The sequence below is a fragment of the Numenius arquata genome, chromosome 4 (genome assembly GCF_964106895.1).
Source record: "Numenius arquata chromosome 4, bNumArq3.hap1.1, whole genome shotgun sequence".
NCBI classification, from domain to species: Eukaryota; Metazoa; Chordata; class Aves; order Charadriiformes; family Scolopacidae; genus Numenius; species Numenius arquata.
The window spans coordinates 31259684-31276194 of record NC_133579.1 but is presented as its reverse complement, the minus strand read 5'-3'; the positions used below and the strand labels follow the sequence as shown (position 1 = coordinate 31276194).

Genomic DNA, 16511 nt, shown 5'->3' with positions numbered 1-16511 from the left:
TCTAACCTATGCAGAACTGAGTAGTCTTACACTGGACCAAAAGCTGTACTAATCCAGAATTGCATTCAGCTATACGATTAATAATAAACACAGACAATTTGTTCTCCCATTCTTAGCCAGCCAAGACTATCAGTTCATCAGAGAACTCCAAAAGCTACAGCTTAAGGACATTTTGAACAAATGAGAAAAAAAACTTGTCCATTTGCAAACACAGAAAAGAAAGGCTGGGTCCTCAGTTTTCATAATGTTTAAAAGAATCCTAAATGGTCAGCTGGGGATTTTTGTGGCAAAGATGTTGTAAAACCCATGCTGCAATGTTCCAGTGATCCACTTGCTGTTTGAGGCCAACTCCCCTGTGGGAACGACTCCCTGTATTCAGTGTAAGTTAAATCTTCTCAGTCATCTTAAAAGCTAATGGGAGAGAGTGCTTGCAAATGGCTTTTCCCTTCAGGGGAGAAGCTAAAGAGAGAAGTACCAGTTAACATAGAACTAACAGTTATAAATCATAGGAAATAAACCCAGCTGCTTTCTGTACAAGCAGGAGAACTTCACGCGTGTGGAAGAAATCGCATCTTTAGATGCTGATAATCACAACACATGAACTTGAAAACACCACAGAGCTCCTGTAAGATGAACAGGATGCCAGTTGGAGAATGGCTATCAATGGTTTTCTGTCAGAACAGACGCGTAAATCACAGAGCTTGTTGTTATTTGCTACTTTCAGTAGCAGCCTGGAAGATGGAATGAAAACCCTCCTTATTAAAGCTGAGAACACCACCAAGCTGTGAGAAACAATAGCTAGCTACTCTTCCTGTTAGGTTGACTGTAATGAACTAGAGATGGGATCTGAAGATTGTGGTGGCATTCAGTGAGGAAGCACAAAGCTGTCTTGCACACGGATAACCAACAGCCCATGTAGAGGGTACAAAACACCTACCTAAGCACCAGCTTTCAGGAAAGGTGCCTTGATAGGTCACACTGGTTAACTTTTGTGTCACTGAAGTTATTCTATGAACAAAAAAACCAAACCAGGCCTGTAATCATGATGAAGATGTACATGGGGCACTTGCTGTTGCAGCACTCAAGTGGCACACAGGTGTGACCCGGCACCGGGTGCTGCCCCGAGTGGAGCCGGGGGGGACCTATTCTGGCCCCACAAGCAAACGAAGCCATCAAACACATCAGAGAGAAGGAACCGGGTTTTATCTTAAAACTGAAGGAAAACAGGGTGGCGGGTGAGCAAAACGGCGTCGCAGAGAAAAGGGGCAGGCGCTGCTCCCCATCCCCTCAGCCCACCTGGCAGCACAGTGGGGGAGTGTCGCAGGGAAGCCTGTGCCCAGAGCCGTCAGCAGAGCTCCCCAAAGGCAGGGCGAGGGGCTCCTGCCGAAGGTTCCGGCAGCGAAGCACCTCTGCCGGCCGCGCTCCTCAGGCCGCCTCCACGGAGCTCCCTCACAGGCCGCGCGCCTCCCGCCTTCGGCGCGAGCAACCGCCGCGCGCACGAGGCGGGAGCAGTGGGGAGGGGGGGGGGAGCGGGCGGGCGGGCGGGCGGCACGTGACCGGGGGGGAAGGGCGGGGCACGAGGCCGCCCACCCAAGCCCCTCCCCCGCGGCCACCTCGGTGGCCAGCCTGACGCCTTCTTTTGAAAGGCATTTGGCTCCACCAATTAGAAGCTGGTGAGAGGGGGGAACGGGCGCTGATAGGCTGGCGGCTGGGCCCAGGTCGGCATGCGTGCGGGGGAGCGGAGCTATAAGAGGTGGTGGCGGCGGTGGGGTGGCGATTGTCGGCAGCGTTGTGGGGAAGATGGTGGGTTCCAGTGAGGCCGGGAGCGAGTCGTGGCGGGGCCGGTACTACCGGCTGGAGGAGGTGCAAAAGCACAACAACAGCCAGAGCACCTGGATCATCCTGCACAACCGCATCTACGATGTTACCAAGTTCCTGGACGAGGTGGGTGCCCTGGGGAGGGCGAATGAGAGGCCGGGGTTGGGGAACCGGGCTCTCCTCGGCCTCCCCCGGAGCGGGGACGGGAGGCGGCCGCGGCGCAGTACGGTGCCGCCCTTGGCCTGCGCCGATAGAGCTCCGGAAAAGCCGCCGTGTGGCGCCCCTGGGACCCTTGGGGCGGGGGCGCGCGAGGGCGGCCCTAACGGCACAGGGTGGGCAGGGGGAGCGGCCGCCCCTCGGGCTGGGAAAGGCACGGCTGTACCGAGCCCGGCGGGCCCCGCTGGCTTGTGACCCGCTGCTAGGGAGCTGCTCCGCCCCGCTTCTCCCGCCTCTCAACTCTCCCAGCCTTTGCAGGGCCGCCGGTGCGCTCTTGTTGCTGTCCCAGTGCGCTCGGCGTGGCCATGCAATGAAGCTGGGAAAGTTCAAACTCTAGTGTGAGTCCAGCCGTCAAATTCAACGCCTTTGGTTTGTTTTCTCGCTCCACCCCCCCCACCTTTCAGTTAACGATTGATGCTCTTGATCCCTTGCTGAGTGTGCGCAATTCATGTAATCATTGGTGGTCATGGTTAATGAAGAAGCGTTTTAGTTACTGGATTAAACCAACGACAGTGTTCTTCTGTGGAGGTGTAGAAATGCAAATACTGAGTGAACTTTTCCAGTATTAAATGTAGCTGGGATTTATCAGTGATATTTTGAATTTTCTCTCTTATTTCTGTTATTCCCAATCTGCAAAAACGTAGCATCCAAATAACTAGTGTTATTATGGATTTAAATTAATTTCTTTGAGAATACAGTTTGGATTAGTAGTCACATGACAAAATTCAAGTCTCTAGTTCTGTAGCCAATCTTGATTTTTGTGGTTGTAAACATCTGAAATTCAGTGTATAAATTGAGCATTTTGCAAATCATGGGTTGACAAGCAAGTTTTCAAAGGCAGTGTTCACACAAGTAGTATTTGGCTCTTCAGCAAGGCAGATTGCGAAACTGATCTACTGACTCTTTCTTGATTACTTTTCATCTAGCTCTGTCCCTGGTCTTGTTCGTCCCTTAGTTATGGAAATGTTTTTTGATCATGCAGGCAAGGCCAATTTAATTATAGAAGCCCTGGAGGAGAATGCATTTTTTCATGCAACCTGAGAAATTGAAGTAGCTGTTCTTGGAAACTTGGTCAGTTTTGGTTGATGCATAACTGTCTAAGTGCTTCCAGATTGGGGAGTAGTGATGAACAACCCACACCATCCACCCCCAACTTCCCCAAAAAAAACCCCACTTGGACAAAACTGAAAAACCCCAAACCTATCACAAAACAAGAAAAAGCACTTGACAAAAACCCCAGGATATAATGAGCTTTTGGATTTAAGTAGCTGCACAAATAAGCTGATTGTCTCTTCCTTCAGTACGTGTGATGAAATTGGTAAATATTAAGAGGCACTACCTTGTGCAGACTTCTCCAAGAAAGTCATTTCAGCCTTCAGGACAAGGTTGTTAATTCAGCAGTATATCAAAAGAATTCAGTTTGTAAGCAGTTAAGTAGTTGCTTCTTAGACAATTGTGGGATGTCTGTTGGACTCCGGTGCACATAAGTCAAAATTTAGCTTCACACTAAACAGCTTTCAGTGTAATATGGCTGCCTCTGAAGCTGAAATTTCTGGCTTGTATTCTGAGGTAATAAGTGAGATTGGATTGCTATTTTTAACAAAGTATGTAAATGAAACTGTTCTCCTAAGGAGAGCTCTGAATATTGTCATCTTCATTGTGTTGGTGATTTTTGGATGGAATTGGATTGACATATTTCATAGGACACATTTTTTTACTGGTTTTGAATGGGTTTGAAACTTGGTTAATTTATCAAGTGGTATGTTAATTCTTTTGATACTGTCAGACAAACTGAGGCATTTACATGTGACAGGTGAGGAGAAATTGGAGCTAGTTTATTGCTGGTGTGTTCTGGAGTACAGTAGATGCTTCTCAGTGAAGTGGGGATTACGGTAGCTGTTTCCATAGTATTATTGGTCAAAGTCTGTTTTACTTCTTGCAGTTCCTTGCAGCAGTAGAGAAGCTTAAAATATTTCAAGAATTAAATATAGGCTACTGAATTAAATCCAGTAATACTTCAGAGGGAGTGCTGCTAAAGCACCACCTCACTTCTGGCCTTCCCAAGTAGTAAATAAGTAAGAGTATCAGTTTACTAAGGAGTGAAGAACTGGGAACTTCACCAGTTTTGTTTCTTAATTCAACAAGCAATCCTTCCAGCCATTTCATTAACCTCTGGAAATATTTTCTTATTGATTGAGGTTGAAAACTTTACAGTGCTTCAGTGTTAAAGATGCCGTGGATGCTCTCATGTCTAGTAAGTGAAAGTATGCTGCTACCTTACACTCTAAGTATTGTAATGGGGTGAATTTCCTCTGTCCAGCTGTTGTCTCTTCATAAAGTTTGTAGATGTTTTGGGAACCATCAGCCTCTGTGAACACTTCATTGAGGTTAGATAGTAAGTAGTCTGGAGGTGATGATGTATATATGTTGGGAGTGGTGAGGCTGAATAGGAGTGGAGACATGTAGTGTGACCATATTAGCTTGGTTTCCTAAGGACAAGGCTTAAAAAAAGATCCTTGGAAATACAGATGAAGTGCCAGAAGAGAACGATTGTGCACTTTGAGACCTTATCTGAGGGGTTACAGAGGATGAAAATTCCAGCAACTGCTTTTTAAATTTTTTTCCAAATGGCAGATCTCAGGAAAACTTTATAATTTGAATATCTCTCTGATTTTTCTTTGGTTATCACAGTATAACCAAAAATGAGATGAAATCCAGAGACCTCAGCTCTTGAAATGCAGTATCTTTAAGTGTTTGGCATGAAAGACTATTCTTGCAACCAGAAACTTGTACATCTTTTTTCATTCAAAGGCTTCTAGACCTATATTACATAAAGTTTGGGAAACCTTTTCATAGTTTCAGGTCCTACATCAATTAAGGGAAGGTAGTTACTAGAAATGCATGTGCAGTCACAGCGGGATCTTATGGCTATATCTTTACAGATAATTACATATCTGAATAATATTAAATATCAATTAATGGATTAAGTGTGTTGGTAATGCTTAATAGTATTTCTCCATAGTTTAATAAAGCAATCCCACTAGTCAGGCTTTGCTATCAGTCTGTTGAGCTAAACAAGAGCAGCTGTGCCTATAAAAATAAGGATTAAATGATCAGTGTCCTGATCTGCTTCCCATGGTGGTGAGAATCCTCCCTATGGCTTTTGTGGGAACTTGATTAGATTCCTTAAGCTAGCCAGAGAAGCTAACAAGAGTAGAAACATCTCTACCTGAGAGAAATTCCTTGTTCTGGAAACTATGATACATATTTAATATTAATCTAATACAGACTGTTTAGGTTACTTAGTTGGTGGTGGTCTAAAAATTTAGCAAAGATTTAATGGCCAGTGAAAATGTTTTGGTTTTTTAGAAGGTGTGAACTTGTGCTTTCATAGCAGTGTTTCTAAACAGACTGGACAGCTCCCACAGAATGTGTTTTGGAATCCTGATCAAATAAAGTGCAGAAAAAACAAATACTGTTTTATTCTGGCAGAATGAAAAATGTTTTCTCCACTATGTGGTGGTAAGTTATATTCATCCAGGATGATGGTATTGTGGAGGAGTAGCATAATACCTTCCATATTAAAGGTAATGAGTAGCTGACATCAGAAGGTGCCAGTGCTAGTACACTTGAATGTAAATTTTTATTGCGGAACCTTGCAGTCTAAGGATTAAAACCAGTGTTATCATTTCCTTAAGCTCTGATGAAGCTTGCAGGAAGATTTGAAAATGCTTTGAGAAATAGCACTTCTTAACGCTCATTTATGCAAGACACTGCAAGTGGTAATTGTTTTCTAAGTGGGGAAATGGATACCAGCTGCTGGGCATTTCTTTTGTAGTTCATCTAAAACCCTAATTATGGTTTTCAAAAATACTCTTGTAAAGCAATCTACTCTCCTGGGTTTCTAAAACTTTACATAAGTGCAGAATTTGTCCTGTAACTTAAGTAGATGATGCAAATTATTTGGAGGACTCTTCAGACTACATGAAAGTGTTCTTAAAAAAACCAAGTGTTAGTCTGCCTGTCTTGCACAATAAAGCTGAAGTTCTCAAAGTCTTTTTGGCTTTGTTGCTGCCCCTTTCTGATTCTCATTCCCTGCAGCACAGAAAGCAAAACTTGAATTTATGACTGCCACTGGTGGAAACCTTTGCGAATCTCCCCAAAAGTTAAATTGAACCCTAGATTTGATTCTCCCAGTATGGGAAGGGGTGGGAGACAGGAACTGTGAATTAGGATAGTTACACTTTAATAGAGTCTTGAACTATGATACCGAGAAAGTTGCATGACTGTAGTGAGGGAGAGAAAAGGTGATAGGAGTTCAGGATGAAGTAATCGCAGACTTCTGACCCAGATAAGAGCAGGGAGTTTAACTGCTCATTTCCTTTATCTAAAACTTTCTAGTGTGCTGCTGTTAGGAACCAGTCTATGCTATGTACTAGTGCTGGCTTTGTACTGACTTCTGTTATGACTGTAACTTTAAACATTTATGTTATTGTTTTGGGGATGTCCTAGGAATGAGCTAGACTAGCTTAACTTCATCAGCAAAAGCTTTTTCATTTCCCTTGAACCAGAGTTTTACCTGCAAAAACACTTGAGTTTTTATTAGCAGGATTTCGGTTTAGGAGTCATTATCTGTGTAGTCTTGTGGGCTTCCAGTGCCAGTGTCTATCCAGAGGCTCTTAATTAAAGTAGAAATTCTGGTAGCAAGCTTTTTTACCATGCATAATGTGAACAAAGGCCCTGTATAAACAAACTTTTAGAAACTCATTGAACCATGCAAAATGCTCAGCTTTTGATAGTGAAGTCACTTCTTGCCCTCTGTGGGACATTACAGTTGCTCCCTTTCATTAGGGGAGGCAAAGTCTTTTCATTAATTGCATGTGTTGCATGCTAGTTGTTTGCCAAAGGTTTGCAAATTTGCATCTTTAAGCAGAGGTGCCATCTAAATAAAACAAGGTGTTTTGCTTTCAATTACTTCTATGTATGTATAGTAGGTTACTGATAACATCTGCTAGATGGCTTAAGTTGGGACTTCTGTATGTAATTCTCTCTCTAGTCTTGCTGATATCAGGAAAAACTACTACCAGTTCTCCAGCTATGGTAGCAGAGGTCAGGATGAGTTTGTCCCAGCTGATGTGTGATGGCCACTGAGTGGGCTAGTCACAGTCACTGTGGTGATGCTAATATTGTGGTTTTGCAGACAGAGGGATCAGTTACTGATTAGACCAAAAACTTAGCCTGCAGCTAAGTGTAGCTGGAGTGCCCTGGCGAAGCTGCCCATGTGGATTCCTGAGTGCTGTGTAGCAGCACAAGGGAGAAATCTGGGAACAAATTAGTATATGGTCATTCTGTAGTCAGCTACCTACAGGGAGTGGTTAAAGTACTCTACCAGTTATACTGGTAGATAGCCACTTATTTGGCTGGTCAGTGAATTTTTTCTGGGGGCTAGTGTAAACCGTGTGATCTTGGCAACTTGCTTGAGTAACTAGTTTATCTACTTGTATGAGTAGGGTTTGGGTTTGTTGCAGTGCATGAGTATACATGCTACTCATGCTACTAGTGCTTCATGGGTAGTTTGGTGCCTTTTGCTATTTGTTGTCTTGTTTGCTAAGCATGTTTTTTCAAGGAGTTCTGCTACCTTTTCTAAGGAAGATGCTATGTATTTTTTCCTATTTCAGGGAGCACAGTTCTCTAGCATGGTATTAAACCAAAACAAACCCCTAAACTCCACATTGCTGAAGGAATTATTTGAAGACTTAGTTGTGGCAGTATCTGGGAGAGCCTGTTAGACCCAAGTTCAACTTCTTAAATGTACTGTACATTTCAAGGCACTGAACTTGAATGATCCCTCAACTCTTGTCCAGTCCTTTCCCTGAATGCTTATCAGAATGGATTCAAGGTCAGGATTTTGGTGATCGTGCCATATTTGCATGTCTGCTTGCATAATCTTTACTCTGCATGTGCTTGTCCAGCCTTTTTTGGCTCAGCTGCTGTGTGTAATCTCTATCAGTTGCTTAATCTTGCTTTTGCTTAGTCATGGTAGGGATCCCTTACCCTTCTAGCTGTGGTATCTTGGCTCTTCAAAAAAGTGTTGAGTTGGCTTGTTTGTTCTAAAAAACACAACTTTCTTAATCTAGTAAAATAAGTGTCTACCTTTAATGCAATGATTCACGTTTTAGAGTTCTGGTACTGCTGGAAACTGGTAGTAATATTTTCCTGATCTGTATGATCAAGCCTTATTTTTGTTGGAAGAGAAGGATTGATAGGAGGTTAATATTGTAGATTTGAAGTAAATGCGAAATTGAATTCCCTGGACTAGCAGAAATGTTAATGCCATTTCTATAATCTGCTGTCTAAGCACAGCCTTTCTGTTCAGCTATATTCCAGTCAAGATGACCCTAAACAGTAGAAATTTTGCCTGTTTTCATCATTTTAGATCCTGTAGTCAGAAACATTAAAAATGGAATTGAGGCTCCAAAGCCTATTTCCTCTGGTAAAGTGTTAGAATTTTTCATGGTTGCCTTAATCCAAGGCAGTAGTAATAAAGTATTTTCAATTTACTTACCTAATTGCTCCCTGTGTTTATGGAGTAGTTTCCTACTTAAAAGTTGAGTGGTGAATTTTTATGGTATGTTACTTGTTATATGAACCAGTAACTTGAAGATGAGAAATTTCACTGAACTAGATGTCATATATCTTGCAGTATGTACAGAGTTATTTGATGGATGGAAGTCTGCAACTGCATCCAATCCCAAAAGTGCATCCTGGGGAAGAGTAAAAGTCAATGGAGAACAGGGATTTAGGTTAAGGGAACAGTGATGGGTTGAGGTATTAGGAGGTACTGGGAGATGACTTCTCTAGCATCTCAAGGGTTTGGTCAGCAATGTGGTTTTGGTATTCTGTAGTCTTCTAGAACTGAATTGCTATTCTAGTGTCTTGTATGAGCTTTCTGTTGTGGTTAAGCAGTTCCAAAGTAGCTGGCTTAATAGATAATCATACAGTAACCGTAAAGGATCCTTTCCAAAATGAGTTTCTGGTCCAGCCCTCAGTTTAAACTGGGATTAACTTGAAGTTCAGGTTCCTTAGTGCCTTGTCTAGGCAACCTCAAAGGATAGAGATTCTGTGTGCTCCCTCCCCAGATTGTTTCAGTGCTTGATTGATCTTCTGAATAAATAGCCTTTTTATGTCTACCTGGAAAATTTTTGCTACAACTTGCACCTTTTGGTTTTTTTCCTTTTGCTGTATAAAGCATTGTTTGGATAAAGATACACATTTCCTGCAGAATTGAGAATATCAAATGTAGCTTTAGATAACAGTTGGGCTATTAAAAGACTGACTTCCTGTAATGCTCTAAATGCTTTAGTTGCTAGGGCTAATGCCTCTTACTGCTCCATTGCTGATAGAGTAGAAACTTAGCTTCCTTGGTTTTGGCTTCAGAGAGTACATAAAGCTCTCTAGTTATTTGGAGAGGTTTGTTTGCTCTAAGAAGTCTAGCAGCTGATTTTTGCAAGGAAATTTTTATTTTTACAAGTGAGGAGTTTTCGTGTTCAGAATGTAGAATGGTTTTTAGTAATGAATTCAAACTCATTAAAAATTGCAGCACCCTGGTGGTGAAGAGGTCCTTAGGGAGCAAGCTGGAGGAGATGCTACAGAGAACTTTGAAGATGTTGGCCATTCTACAGATGCAAGGACACTGTCAGAAACCTTTATTGTTGGGGAACTTCATCCGGTGAGTATGTGAGAGCACTAGTACTTGCTGTCTACTATGGTTTGTTTGTGTCTAGCTATTTCTCTGGTAACTTACCTCAAAATAAAGGGGAGCTGCTAGTTTGGTTGGATGCCAGCCCTGCAGCTGTTTTTGGACTGGAGATAGGTTCCCCCATTGTGAAGGGATTTGATTAGTGTAGTGTAAGGGTGGTCACATAAAATTTGCTGCTTTGAAATATTTTAAAGCCTGGTTCTTGAATAAACTGAATATGAAATCATGCCATTTCTGATGTGCCCTGTGAGCTTTGTAATGTTACTATGTAACCCCTCAAGGTGATATGTCAGAATGTCTAGACCTTTTCTTATGTCAACATGCAGAGTTTTCATTCAACAGCTGCTTTCATTCTTTAATCATCATAAATATATATGCCAGGTTTCCATCTGGATCTAAAAGTACAATCCTGGCTGTTCATATGTATGTTTGGGAAATGGCTACTGTAAGCATCTTGCTTCTAGTTTGATTCTTTGTCTTTCCCCTCTCTGGTTCCCCTGTTTTGTGCTGTATCCATATTCCGTACTTGTAGTTGTCAGGGTTGGCTATATGATCAGTTCCCACAGGATCATTTGTCACTTCTTTATACTGTTATTTCCTGTGCTTTTAACAAGCACACTTCTGCTGCCTCAAGCTTTGAAGGCTTTATTTCTAAATACAGAGCTGCTGCCTTGGCTTCCTTCAGATAGCCTTTTTTTTAAGCTCTCCTGCATCTTAACTGTTGAAAGCCACATGTTACAGAGTTAAGCTGCTGGTGTGCCCATCTGCTCTGCTCCACTGCCCATTCCTGCCTCCTCCCTTTTCCTGTATATGTTTTGTTTTGCATTCGGGGTAAATATCACTGTCTTAAGTAGCATACTTCACAGTAAGGTTCTTGATCTTGTGTCTTAGGTCCTCTCTTGATAAATATTAATACTGTAGCTTCTCCTAATAGAAAACAATTCAGATCTGATGCACATTTGTAACCCTGCAGGCTTGTCATCTATTTCAGATGGCAGTTGATGACAGTGAAGTTGTTTGTAACCTGGCTACCAGTCCAGTTCTTCCTCGTTTGACAAGTGCCTCTTTTCATTTGATATGAAAGAAACAGCTTGACAGTTTAATGTACAAATACAACACTGTCAAGATTATATGCTGTTGGGCTTTTTTTTTTTGTAATGAATGTGACCATTTCAAGTAAAACTTCATGAGGTTTATGAACATTCATAATTTTGGACCTTTGTGCAGGACATTGGACCACAACTAGCTAGATAACGTCTAGACTAGCTAGAAGTAAACTAATATGATTGTAATCGGTGTATAAACTAAGGCTATGTGTATTGCTTAGAGACAAAAGAAATGCAAAAACAGGGGCCACAAGAAATAATGAAATATGTTGGAGACTCGTGTTTCACTTCTTTATTGTATACTGGGAAGTATTATTTAAGGAAGTGATCTTGTTTATGGTGGCTTAAAAGCATACACTGACACCTGCTCTTTTGCAAGTCTGTTTCCTAGGTGAAAGCAGATTGTTGTTAACAGTAGAATTGCAAACTGAATTTAGTGATAAATGCTATTTGACTGATTTGGGGTTTTGTCTAAATGTTTGTTTTCTTTTTTTTTCTTGCAGGATGATAGAGGGAAGCTTCAGAAACCAACAGTAAGTGTGTTTCTTGAAAGGCCACATTGTTGCATTAGGTGCATGGTGTCTCTCTGTAAATGATATACCTCCAGAGGCAAAAATAGTTCAGCTTGATTTAAACGTGGTGTTTCAGGTCATAAATCTCTTAAACATATTGATCTAACTTCAACTTACTCTTCCTGTTAGCTATTCTTTTCTTTAACTTGTGTGGTTTTTGAACTAACAGGTTACTAAGGGTGATGACATTACACTATATATAGCAAGAAGGTGAGCCTAGGATCAGACAAAGGTTTTCTGGTATTCAGTTTAAGACAACCAGTTTATAGACAGAAGGGATCAAACTAATGTGTTTGTGGGGAAAAAATGTGGTGCTTACCAATATACTGGTAACACCAGTAGATATAGAATATAGAGGCATTTGGTTGCTGGTCAGTTAATTTGCAATTGTGAACCCTTTTCAAGGTGACATACTGTTTGCTTCCTGACTGTTTCAGTAGATTTTTGAGTGTCCCGTCAATGGACACTCATTGACACTCACGTCAATTACACTTATTTTCTAGGGTTTTTTCTATTTTTAGTAGAATAAAGTTGTGTTAGCACAATCAAATTCATAAAATGCAGATGTCCCCTAAAGAAGCAAGTGCATCAGGGATTAATTTGTACAGTTGCTGCTGCTATGTGTTTAGAGGATGTTTGCTCAGGGCTGGCTTAATAGTACAACAGTGCACTTGGGAAACAGATTATTTTTAAATGAAGTGTAGTAGGAGTAGAATATTACTCTTTCTGTTTAAGAGATTACTTTTAAGAAACCACTTTTGTAAGATCTTCCGATAATATTGATAGGTTAAAGGAAAGTTAATAAAATATATAAAATATTTATTGTAGCAATTATTAGCTTGATTAAGGACTGGAACTAGTATACTAATAAAAATAAGAAATGGAGTGTTGACTGGAATTCAGAGCTTCTTCCCACCAGGAATAACATCTGCTATTCGGATTTCTTTTGAAATTCAGGGCAATTTACACTTAAGTTGTAGGAGCAGCAATCATAAGTGCAACTGAGAAACAGACTACCCCATGTGAGTTGCATTACTTAATCCTTTGATTAAGCTCACAGAAACTTAATAACTGAAGTACGTAAAATAATAGTTTGTTCAAAGTGTGGTCAGTTGGGAGTTAAGATGTATCCATATTACTTTATGCTCCTATTTGGCTTATTCACTTCTTTTAGTGCTGGTCATAGTTACTTATGCTACATATGTGCTTTCTGTCATTCCAGAAGGAAGCTGGAGCCCTTTCCTCCAGCAGGACGGGTGGGCATAGCTGATAAGCTGGTTTCACTTTGCACTGTGCACTGAGTGTGTAATGTGACAGGTTAGGCATTGTGTGCCCTGGCTCGAGAAGCTGTCAGAAGGCCTTGTGCTTTCGAGTGTCTCTTTTGTCCTTGCACTGTATTTAAAGTACCCTTAGTGTACACATCCAGTATCCTACTGTTTAAAAACAAGCTTTTGATGAGCTAGGCCATGTTTCTCTTACTGTCTTGATGTGGGTGAAACTGTCCCCCGGCCCTGGAAGTGGCAAGGCTGTTGTAGAAGGTGTTAGCCTTGACAGCGCGGACATAAGCTGTTCCGTAATGTTTGGCTTTGGGATTAGTTTTTCATGGAGGCTTTCACAAGACCAATATCACTGAGTCTTGTTTTTTAAATGTGATATTTGTCATGTGTTAACCTGTGATGATTTGGGTATTTGAAAAAGTAGCCTGGTTGAACCTGTGAGATGTTAGGAATGTTTCGCTCTTTAAATGAATTGCAAATATTCTGATACTGAAGCAGTTTGTTTTTCAGTGATTGGTCTTGTGCCACTAAATTTAAGTACAGTTTTAATGCTTGAATCTTTTAAATGCACTTAGGGCCATGTGCAATTAGTAGTATTCAAATTAATAAGTCTTCGTATAAATTGTGCTCATGTACTCAAACTGGGATTTGATCTTATAGTGCTGCTTTTTCTATGAAAACTGAACAAATCCAAATCAATATCAAAGCCAACTATGATAATTTGATTCTTATGCATTCTGAAACACCACACTAAAAAACAAAGTGTAATAAGCCTCAATTAAAAGCTTGCTTTATGTAGGTTCCATATAAGAAATACTTGTGTGTTAATTCAGAGTTTTTTCAATTAGATTTTAGGAAACTAAGAGATCTTAGCCTTTTAGGTGACTAAAAAAAAAAACTTTTCAAATGTAACCTGAGGTTGAAGGTAGCTTCATAGAAAACTTGCAGCAAAATTCTTTGATATTTTTAAATAACTTTTGATGCAATGTTGACTACAGAAACTGCTGCTAGCTAGCTTCTAACACAACAGTCTGTTACAGGAATTCAGAGAAAATGCTTTTCAAATGCAATGCACCGAGTTGCTTTTAAATTAGTCCCTCTTAATGAATTTTCTCAAATTGAGGGGCTAGTTAAGATGGAGCGGAGTGTCTGCCTGAGGTAAATATCTTTTTGTTTTCTTTTCCAGGAAACTCTTATTACCACCACTCAGTCTAATTCCAGGTATAGTATGACACCTGATGGCAACTTGACGTTCCTTATGATTATGTTTCTGAAGCTTATGAAGTTGAATAGCTTTTATCTGCTAGAAGCTTAGATGTCAGGATGGTGCATGAAAACTTCTGTTCTCTGTAAGGTCCAAGTTAGCATCTATATGCCACTTTACAAGCATATTAGCTTACTGTCCAAATTTTTTTCTCACATTGACATGTAGCAGTCTGTACCAAAAGGCTTATGTTGCACAAGCTTTTACTTCTGGAGGCATCAGGTGAATAGAAGCCACTTGTTGCCATTACTGAATTTTGTACTGACATGGATGCCTCACTGTTAAAATTTGCTACAACTGTTGCATCCAAGGGAAGTAAGAGGATTGTGTCTATAAGAAGGAAAATCTGTTGGGGTTGGGGGGGGAACACTTTGGGACACCACTGAAACAAAAAAGTTATGTCCTGCTGACAGTTGCCTACTGTTGAAACCCCAGAGGACTGTTCCATGCCCCTCTGGGTGGTGGGGAGCTTGGGTGCTTGAAACTGTCATGTGACCCTGCTGCTTATGTGGCTTTTGAATGAATGATGTTCAGGGCAGCATGCCATGACTTTAAATGTGTCTAGAGTCTTACTCTTCTCTAGTAAGCAAACTTCTTGTAAGCTGTAGTGCAAAGCCTTAAAAGTACAACCTTATTTTACTTGGCTGGAGTGTTAGTTGCCAGACCAGGTGTTCTGTTGCCTTGACTTTGAAGTACTTGTTGGAGTGGGGAGGAAGGACTTTTTTTTTTTAAGAAAAAAACTTGCTGGTTGTCAATTCCTAAACTGCTGTTTCAAAAACTTCCTTCTAGTTCATGGTCCAACTGGGTGATCCCGGCAATAGCAGCAATTATTGTGGCCCTGATGTATCGTTCCTACATGTCAGAGTAAGTGCCTTAATGAGAACTAATGCAAGAAGAGACTGATCTGGGAGAGAATATAAGCAATCCTAACCCAATATGTTTCCAGACAAAAGCCTGATGTCTGAAGAAAAATTCACCTTTTTCAGAAAACTGAACAATTCTCTTCTGCTGTGCACTTTTCTTAATGTTGCCTTCTTATTTGCTGCTCTGAAGTGATAAAAAGGCATGATTTCTCTTTTTGTATAACAATTTTATTCTCTAATGAATTATTTGATAACTGTATTGGTTTCTATGTTAGAATATTGTTTTGTATGTAACACTGATTCTGGTTATTCCTCTTTAATCTGTAATGGGGTCCATAGGGCTCTCTTTACGTATAAACTTCACAGCTTTAAATGACTACCAAAACTGTGTACATGTATTGGTCCATGTATACAACTTGACTTAAAAAATTATGTTGTCTTAAATGTAGTATGTTTGAATGAAATGCTAATTAAACCTAATGGAAAAAGCCAGGTGGAGTATGGGGTATAGGTGCCTGTGATCAGTTGGGCCCTATCAATCAGGCTATAATGAGCTGATTTTTTTCTTTCCTCTTGATATCTGCTCTTATAGTTCTTGTAGATACTCCTACTAGCAAACTGTTCTCTTTGGCTGCCATTGAAAAATTCAGGCAAAATATGAAACCCAATGTTTGGCCCAATTAGGTCTGTCTCAGTTCTGTGAAAAGTAGCTCTTTTTTGCAAAAAAAGGCACAAAAAAGTGCTACGTAAGTACCACTACAGGTAATGTAACTGCTACTAAATAATATACTGTTCCTTCCAAGCACTCAGGTGACTCCAGAGTTTGTTCTGGAACTTCTAGACTTTTATAAAATCTTTGTCATGTACATTGTGAGGGGAAAAGCTGATATATGAAATCTGTTTCTGACTGTTCTGTGATGTGCTCCTTGGTGCTTTACTATGAAGAGATCACTATTTTCACTGCTAAATATGATAACTGAAAGTTTGCATTTTTGTGGTGAACATTTTTAGTCATATGTAAATGATCATGAATAAAAGTTTAATTGCTTACTCTTGCTGGCTCAAATGCATTAAATTCAAATTTTTTTGAAGGCCTCAGAAGGGATGCTTTTGCATTGGGACACTTACTAGAAGTACCGATTTGGTATATCTTGAAAGTCAAGATACTTTCGTTATGCAGGGAAGCTGCATATAAAAAGTGGGGAAACTGTGCTATGCAGCAGTTAGCATAGATAAATGTTTTCATTGGCATAACCTCAGCACTGACTAATGACTTAACAGTGGTTTGGCCCTGCGAGCTCTGCCTCCCTTAATGTTCATCAGGTTTTGAAACACTATTCTAAGGGCTGCCTTTTAGTAGCACCAGGTAAGATGTAAGCAGTGTAGGCCCTGTGTCAAGTCAAATCAAATTGAAAGATAATACACTGTAAACAACAGCTTAGAAAAATAGGGTAAGGGAATTGTTGTGACTTAAGATTGTCTTGTGCATGTATAGGAATATGTCAATACAGGAATCCTTTAAGAATTCCTTAGTGGGATTTCTGTTCTGGGAATTCCTTTACTTATTTATAGTAAATAAGGACATCTTGCACAGCTTCATCTGTGACAGCGTTTAGGATCTCTTACATTTGTACTT

The 16511-nt window shown here is 40.6% G+C and overlaps 1 protein-coding gene across 2 annotated transcripts; it reads left to right on the top strand.

Annotated features, from left to right (window-relative positions):
• The first annotated feature begins 1751 nt into the window (after positions 1-1751).
• On the top strand, positions 1752-15938 carry CYB5A (cytochrome b5 type A). 2 transcript variants are annotated; one of them, XM_074146374.1, is made up of 6 exons: positions 1752-1944; positions 9635-9763; positions 11403-11432; positions 13935-13969; positions 14802-14876; positions 14959-15938. In XM_074146374.1, the coding sequence occupies exons 1-6, from the start codon at positions 1801-1803 to the stop codon at positions 14975-14977; spliced, it is 432 nt and encodes a 143-aa protein (XP_074002475.1). In that variant the 5' UTR covers positions 1752-1800; the 3' UTR covers positions 14978-15938. The 2 variants fall into 2 exon arrangements, with proteins under 2 accessions (XP_074002475.1, XP_074002476.1); XM_074146375.1 differs by lacking the exon at positions 14959-15938 and having other exon boundaries at positions 1801-1944; positions 14802-14880.
• The last annotated feature ends 573 nt before the right edge of the window (positions 15939-16511 follow it).